We start from the raw sequence: 8,102 nt of genomic DNA, 5'->3' as shown, positions 1-8,102 counted from the left end.
TTGTTTATTGAAAGCCTCTAAGTTGTACAACCAGCACATCGATGTTTTTCCCCACTCCAGAAAAATAGTCGCCGGCCCTCGTTCAACGTGTTCGTCTCCGAATTTTCAACTGAGAGGAAGCATTCTGAGTTGAAGCACTGTTAACCCCATTGCCCACTGTCCTCCTTCTTCACTACACTACAGGTTTTAGGGTATTGATATCTCTCGCTTGTGTGTTCGTCAATGGCAACTGTGTTCCGCAGCCATGTTCTGTCGTCGCCCAGAGTCAACTCCGTTTCCTCTCTCAGCTCCAACAGTCACTCTTCCCACACTCTCCTGCACTTCCCTGGAATCTCAAACCCCACATTCCCTTCGCATTCCTCCCTCTCAACATCCGCCATCTTAACCAATTCAAAGATATCCTTTCCTAAATCCACTTCCATTTCCTGTTCTCAATCCCAGAACAACACTCCCTCTCGCCGTCGCCCTGAGTACATTCCCAATCACATCCCTGACCCCAACTATGTCCGGATCTTTGACACCACGCTCCGCGACGGCGAGCAGTCCCCCGGAGCTTCTATGACCTCCAAGGAGAAAATCGACATAGCGCGCCAGCTCGCCAAGCTTGGTGTGGATATTATTGAGGCGGGTTTCCCCGCTGCATCCAAAGATGACTTCGAGGCTGTGAAAATGATAGCCAACGAGGTTGGAAATGCTGTTGACGATGAAGGATACGTGCCTGTCATTTGCGGATTATCCAGGTGTAATGAGAAGGATATTAGTACTGCGTGGGAGGCTGTGAAGCATGCTAAAAGGCCAAGAATCCACACCTTTATAGCTACCAGCGCAATTCACATGGAGTATAAGTTGAAAAAGACTAAGGAGCAGGTGGTTGAGATTGCCCGGAATATGGTGAAGTTTGCCCGGAGTTTAGGCTGCGACGACGTGGAGTTCAGTCCTGAAGATGCTGGGAGGTCTCTCCTGTCCATTCTTCTCGTGATTCTGCCTATCCTCTTTTAATTTGCCTGATTTTTGGCTATGGGAATAAGTATGAAAAGTCTACCTGCAAATACAGAGAAGCAATGCATGCAATGGGTTTTGAATCCGTTTCTGATGAAGGAGTGATCTTACTACAATTCGTTCCGTCTAATTTTTATTTTTTAAGAAGAGATATAGTTAATTTTTGGTTAGCTAATGATACGTGTTGGAGACCACTCCTACTTCTGTTATTGACTTTCATCCGATTCAATCTGGCATGTTTTCCAGATCGGACAGGGAGTTTCTGTATCAGATATTGGGAGAAGTAATCAAGGCTGGCGCAACGACGTTAAACATACCTGACACTGTCGGTATAACTATGCCCAGTGAGTTTGGAAGATTGATTGCTGACTTAAAAGCCAATACTCCTGGAATTGAAAATGTCATCATTTCAACCCACTGTCAAAATGATCTAGGACTTTCTACTGCCAACACCTTAGAGGTATACACAGATCTCTACAGTTAATGCTGACAAAAAACATATATTGCATTTTTTATCTAATCTTAGCTGCTTTCAGGGTGCACGTGCTGGTGCAAGGCAATTGGAAGTAACAATTAATGGGATAGGTGAGAGGGCTGGCAATGCATCTCTAGAAGAGGTGAATCTTAATCTTACTGTCCAAACAGATGTAATGACTATCACTGAAGCATAGATACAGTGGAACACAGTTTATTTTAAGTTTTCATTATGTAATTTATGTGAAGAATTTATTACTCTTTAGTCTTCAGTAGGAATAGGATTAATACTGCCAGGGCAACATCACATATTCAGCCCCTAAATGAAATGATAGTGCATCTTAGAACATTAACTTCAGAAGTAGCATCCTCAGTAGTTACTATTAAAAAGTTAATTATATGCAAAATAAAATTCAGATATAATTAGACTTGATTTTCATGCAAGTATCCAAGTAGGCTGATTAACTTCAGTCCTTTGCAGCAATGTATTATATCTGGAAATGACTATTGTGCCTTCGAAGCTATTTCTATTTGTCCTTGATTATTGTTCATTGTTACTCTGCATCTCTATCGGCCTTTGTGTCCATAAGAGATTGTGCTCATGCATCTAGCATAAATAAATTTCTTATCTTGAATTTCTCAATCAATTTGTAACCACATAGATTTTACAATGTTCACAAAGCCGCAGGCTGATAGTTCTAGCCTTTTTACAACAATGCAGTTCACCACCCTAGAGTGGTCCTGGTTATTGAGGATTAGTAGTTAATGATGGGCCTATTTCATTGAGATCCTGTAGTCCTACACACCCTCCGGAGGAGTATATGCCAATCTTTGTCTATATTTGAAAAATCATGTGAAAGTGCACACTCAGTGCTCACATTTGTTTTTTTATCTGATGGAGGACTACTTCCTTGCCTTATTTTGATATAAAAATGGAATTTGATATATGGTCCAATGACCAATCACACATCTGTCCGTGATTCAGAAGTTCGCAAAAGTAATACTAATTTTAGAACCATGAAAACTGTCAGAACAAATCCATCTATCCCTTTTCTGTATCATTGCACACTTTGTCATGAGCATCTTTTTCTCCCTCTGACGTTCTTTTTGTCTTCGTTGAGATCAGCATAACTCATGATAATTTTGTTGAGAACAATTGCGAATTTAATTTGATTTCTTTGTTATAACACTACTGGTTTTATTTTAATAATATTAAAATACCATTCGCTTTATCTCTTAAACATTAAACACTATTCTATGAATATACTGCGGATATCTTCTGTGTGTGCAAGTGTGCACATTCTCATAATTTTTTACCAGAGTAATTGGATTTATATAATGATGTGTTAATATGTGAATGATGGGTCCAGTTCCTCATGGGCCTGGCTTTAGCAAGGCTTTTAGCGGGGGAAAAACCAATCAAACACAAGGATGCGAGGGAAATATAATGAGCTAACCACTGGTGGTGTGCATGAGAGAATATAAGTCTTATCTGAGAGTATTGCATGTGCTGGGTGTGGAATTTGGAGAGAGATTGGGTGATAGCAGAAGGTTTTTGGGACATGTTACAATGGCAGCAGGCGGGAAAAGCCTTGAAAAATGGTTCTATAACCTCTAACCTCTCAAAAGCCAGTGATATCCTGTTTATGTGCTTGTTTTTCATCTTTTGGCTTGCTGTGAGCTGAATACCTCCTTTTTTTCAAAAAAAAAAAAAAAATCTGTTTAAAGGATTCAGACCTTTAAATATCAATAGAACATTGAAGTTCCCGTCTGTGAAGAACTTGATTGATTTTCTTGATATAATCTCTTATTTTAAATTCTTTTCCTTTTTTAAGTAATCTTTGCTTTTGTGAGTTTTTCCTATATAATAACTCAATCTGCTCTTGTAGAATCCACTACTTGCAGCTACCCTTGCAAAATTTTCTGTGTTCACTGTCCTTGTTCTAATATTCTCTTAGTGATTAAAATTTTCAAATGATTTTAACAACTCTGACTTACTTTTTCTTTTAAGGTTGTGATGGCTCTGAAATGTGGGAAAGATCATGTCTATGGCGGTCTTTATACAGGAATTAATACACGTCACATCTATTTGACGAGCAAGATGGTTTTGTATCAAACGATTATTTCCCTTTCTTTTCCTATTTTTTTTTTTTACAATTAATGACATCTAATGTTGGTTTTCACCATCTTTTTCAATAGGTTGAAGAGTACTCTGGTTTGCAATTGCAGCCACACAAGGCTCTTGTAGGTGCTAACGCTTTTGCTCATGAAAGTGGCATTCATCAGGTTAGTGTCAAATTGACTGATACATTATGCTTATAAGGTGGTTAAGACTCCAGCACAGTTATTGTATGCTTCTTGGGCTTATATTTTGTACATAAAACTATTTTACAACTGAATATGAGGTTTCACCTTTAACAGCTGCAGCTTCTCATGTGACACAAATGCTCATATTACTAATAAAAAGACATAATTTTAAGAATAGTCCACCGTGTTATTTGGCTGAACTGCAGAACCAATTTGTCTCCATGGTTTAAAAATGAAATTCCTACCTGAGGCACGGCAGGTAGCAGTCATGTGTGCATTATGACAAAATTGGCTCTTGCACTTGATGATGTCTGGATCTGATGTCTCATGCATTGTTCTTGCTTTAGGAATCAAAAGTCAGGTCTAGATAGTTATTTTATATGCATGTTTTGTTTTTCTATTTCTCCGTTTTGTCCAATTTGTTGGTTCTAGTGAGGGATTGTTGTCTTCATAGCCTGAGCAGCATAATGCATTGAAAAGATTGTTTGTCTATGGCTAATTTCTAAGAAGCCTTTTGGGCATCTCTTTGTTGCGGCATTTGTTACTGGGTAGGTTGTGTTATGGATTCACTTTGGTGCTCTAAATGTGTGTTTTAACTTTTTAAGGGAGCTTCTTTTCCTGATATGCGGATGGAATGCTCACCTTTGCTGCATTTGCTCTCTGTTGTTTTCCGTTTTACTTGGAGGCTATCATATCCTCTCCCTGGTTTGTATTTGTTCTCTTCTTTAACTCCAGTTTATTTAAAAAAGAAGTTCCGTGCAAGTGAGTTTTTCAGTTCAGTCAGATCAGGTACCCTGTGAATCATTTATCTCATAGGACATATTAATATCCAAAATTAATGTTTGCTTTAATTTTACAAGATTTCATTTGAAGAAAATGAGGAGAAAGCTATACTAGTTCATCCTAACAGCCTCATTACGATCCTAGTCTGAGCCATATCAGACTATTCTCTGGATGCATTTTAATTTTTAAGCAGGCTTATCCCTGGGCGCGCCTTAAATAATGTTGTTGTTGTTGTAGGATGGAATGCTAAAACACAAAGGTACATATGAAATAATAGCTCCAGAGGATATTGGGTTTGAAAGATCCAATGAAGCTGGTATTGTTTTGGGGAAACTTAGGTATGCTATTTTCTCTTTTTTCTGAACTGTTATTTTTATCTTTGTGGGTCTTCTGCTCCCTGCTCATCCCTGTGTATTATTTTAAATTGTTTGGAATTATCATCTCATAAACTGACTGTTGTATATATTTTCAATATTTAAAATCTGGATGGTTTGGAATTACTTTTAGTTATATGATCTTGACTTTTATGGGGACTTTTATGTTCAACGTGTCTTTACTGTGGTATCGATAATTTACCAATTCTAGTGCAATGAGATTCCGTTAGTTAAGTGTAAAGTGTGAGTTTGATTTTATATGACTTAAGATGTGAGAATCCTTATCCTCATCACTTTTAAACATTTTCCGGTTTCAAAACATGGCACCGTATTCTTCCATATCTTAACAGGGTGGAGCAGGAGCTCTCTTTGTACTACTTTATTGTCTAACTTGATAAAAGGGGATCGTTACAAGAGCTGTAGGTAAATGTAAGAAATTCTCTTATAAGTTAGCGTGACCAGGAAATTGTAGCGTTGCTGATAATGTACGCACATTTGACATTCTTTTCACCTGGATATGAGAGCACTCTTGCCAATTCATCTCTCCCAGCCTAATGAAGACACGTAACCAGAATGGTAATATGAGATGTTTAATGTCAAGTCAGCTCTGCTTGATTGTTTGAGAGGCGTATGGAGCTTTGAAATATTTTTAGTAATGTCCATATTGTTTAAAAACATTGGAAGGCCCTTTTCTATATACTACATTTTTTTATGAGAATTCTGTGTTTACTTTAAGGTTACTATAGTTAGATGTCCATGATTAGCTAGTTGGCGATTTAAATGCTTCTAGTTCTATGGCATCTAACATTTACTCTCTGAAACACTTATTTCACTTTGAGGATGTAGATGTTTTGTGCTGTATCGATCAATATTGAATCAAGATTTTTTCCCCTCTTGTTTTATAATTTTGTTTTTGGTAATCTCATATTTTTATGTCTTTGTATCCCCGGAGCCCTGAACAAACATGACTGCTTCTTTTGATGTAGTGGACGTCATGCTTTGAAAAGAAGACTTGAAGAGGTATAAAAATATTTGAGTTAAAGATTAGTTCTATATCTTTCTTGCTGTTATGATTCGTTCTATTTTGTTTCAGCTTGGTTACGAGCTCAAAGATGACCAAGTTGAAAATATGTTTTGGCGTTTCAAAGCAGTGGCTGAGCAAAAAAAGGTATATATGATAAGTCATAAAATTTCCTTACTTTGTAAAGCCATCAGGTTAAACTAGTGTCTAGGTTTTTGCTATTTGGTGTTGTATGTCAAAGAATTAATAGTGGTCATTGACAGCAATGGCCTCTCCATTCTCTCTAGAATCAAGAATAATGGATGAGGTTTTCAACCGAGCAGCCTATGCTACAATTTTTTTTTTCTCAGGTTCAGTATTGAAAATAAATTTGACCATGGCCTAACTTGGATGTGATTTTTATTGTCTTTAGAGAATCACTGATGCTGACCTACGAGCATTGGTATCGGATGAAGTTTTTCAGGCAGAACCAATCTGGAAGTTTGATGCTTTGCAGGTAAATTTGAATATGCTTTGAAAGATGTTTAATGTAATAGCTAGGCGTTGCTTGAATAAACCAAATTGATCATTGTCTATCCAGTGCAGGTGACATGTGGGACTCTTGGTCTGTCGACAGCAACTGTCAAACTTATTGATGCTGATGGTAAAGCTCATGTTGCTTGTTCTGTCGGTACTGGACCAGTAGATTCAGCTTACAAGGCTGTCGATCTCATTATAAAGGTTTAAAGTTTGATGCTTTCTCATTATATTATTTAGTTTTCGAGAACATATTGGAAATCATTTAATATACTGCAAACTTTGATTTCCGAACGTTTCTCATTTTTTACTTGGGATTATGCGGCATCTGTTTTAACTCTTTTGATATGACAGAGGAATCTTCTACCTTCATTCATATGCAGGAACCAGCAACACTTTTGGAGTACTCACTGAATGCAGTTACAGAAGGCATAGACGCAATTGCTACAACCCGAGTTGTAATTCGAGGGAAGGCAAGTCATCCATCCACTCACGCTTTAACTGGAGAAACAGTTTACAGAACATTTAGGTATGGTGAATTTAGAGTTGATTGCTTTAGGTGTTGTTTGGTTGGGGGGAAAGGGAGGCCCCTCCCCTCCCCTCCCCTCCCCTTCCCCTCCCCTTGAGCGTATTTTGTTCTTTTAAGACAAATTTGCGTATGGATGTTCTGCTTTTGGGTCAGTGGGACAGGGGCTAGCATGGACATTGTTGTTTCCAGTGTCAAGGCTTATGTTTCTGCACTAAACAAGATGATGGATTTTAGCGAAACAAGTATTTCAGCTGAGAGAACCGAAGTTGCTGTATGAAGGAGTTATGGTAAGGAAAAAATTTAGTCAAACCTTTTCAAGAGTCAAGTGTTTGCAGTCAGGTTATTTAATAAATATAATATATGGAAAAACTTTTTCAAAAGGTCTTATTATACGATGGTGAGACGTAAAATCATTCATCATATTTTAAGTAAAAAATTTAATCCCAGACGTTAAGAACTGTATTTAATTTTTACTCTACCTATATGTGAGTTGCTGCTTGTATCACAGCGCTTTGCGATTTCCTGTTAGCTGTGGAAAGAGGAACAGGTGCTTGCTCAAGAATTTGTGCTGATTGGAGCTTCCAGATCTTCGTCAAACCTCTCCAAACTAGTGGATTGGGGTTGTATTCTGGAATTTGTTAATTATACTGATACTAGAAGTAAGTGCAGGTGCAGCCATGTTCGCGTTAGATGTTGGCACATAAGAGGTTTTTTTTCTTTTCCTGGGAGGTTGTTAGTTGCCATGATTAGAAGTTGTATAATTGCACGGTAACTTGAAATACACGTATAATCTACGTAGTGTTTGGAAAGATATTTGTAACTTGAATAAATTTGGAAAGCAAGTAAAAGAAACGATTTGATTTTGTGTTTCATATTCGCCTTCCTCACGGCGGCTATCAGTGTGTGTATTCCATCCCAATCCAAGGCTACTCTCACTCACCGACTGGTCCTCTATCGTTGAAGCTAGCTGCTCGGGTAAAATTTGAAACCTACAAAATTGATCAACCATGCGCAAATCTTAGCCTCTCTCTACTGTTTCTGCAAGTCGAGAAATTGGGATGTGGAAAGAATAAGCAAATTAGGTAAGTAATACAATACT

The 8,102-nt window shown here is 37.8% G+C and overlaps 1 protein-coding gene across 3 annotated transcripts; it reads left to right on the top strand.

Moving 5' to 3' along the window:
* LOC129308187 (2-isopropylmalate synthase 2, chloroplastic-like) lies at positions 1 to 7,875 on the top strand. 3 transcript variants are annotated; one of them, XM_054949228.1, is made up of 13 exons: positions 4 to 953; positions 1,246 to 1,459; positions 1,536 to 1,616; positions 3,485 to 3,577; positions 3,673 to 3,759; positions 4,801 to 4,901; positions 5,924 to 5,957; positions 6,031 to 6,105; positions 6,371 to 6,454; positions 6,544 to 6,678; positions 6,858 to 7,003; positions 7,121 to 7,290; positions 7,512 to 7,875. In XM_054949228.1, exons 1-12 carry the CDS (start codon positions 223 to 225, stop codon positions 7,278 to 7,280), a joined length of 1,941 nt encoding a protein of 646 aa, XP_054805203.1. In that variant the 5' UTR covers positions 4 to 222; the 3' UTR covers positions 7,281 to 7,290; positions 7,512 to 7,875. The 3 variants fall into 3 exon arrangements, with proteins under 3 accessions (XP_054805205.1, XP_054805203.1, XP_054805204.1); XM_054949229.1 differs by having other exon boundaries at positions 6 to 953; positions 7,157 to 7,290; XM_054949230.1 differs by lacking the exons at positions 6,858 to 7,003; positions 7,121 to 7,290; positions 7,512 to 7,875 and having other exon boundaries at positions 1 to 953; positions 6,539 to 6,677.
* Positions 7,876 to 8,102: the final 227 nt, after the last annotated feature.

Source organism: Prosopis cineraria, unplaced genomic scaffold (genome assembly GCF_029017545.1).
Source record: "Prosopis cineraria cultivar Desert tree isolate PC_DT_omini unplaced genomic scaffold, ASM2901754v1 PC4, whole genome shotgun sequence".
Classification (NCBI taxonomy): domain Eukaryota; kingdom Viridiplantae; phylum Streptophyta; class Magnoliopsida; order Fabales; family Fabaceae; genus Prosopis; species Prosopis cineraria.
Note: the sequence above shows the minus strand (reverse complement) of the source record. Positions and strands in the feature narration are given on the sequence as shown.

What these genes read in the sequence shown, in the direction of transcription:
- LOC129308187 (XM_054949228.1), top strand. Translation starts at nt 223, where the DNA reads ATGGCAACTGTGTTCCGCAGCCATGTTCTGTCGTCGCCCAGAGTCAAC. An exon ending in GCAATGCATCTCTAGAAGAG is followed by an intron (nt 1,617 to 3,484) that starts GTGAATCTTAAT and finishes TTTTCTTTTAAG; the next exon opens with GTTGTGATGGCTCTGAAATG. An exon ending in ATGAAAGTGGCATTCATCAG is followed by an intron (nt 3,760 to 4,800) that starts GTTAGTGTCAAA and finishes TTGTTGTTGTAG; the next exon opens with GATGGAATGCTAAAACACAA.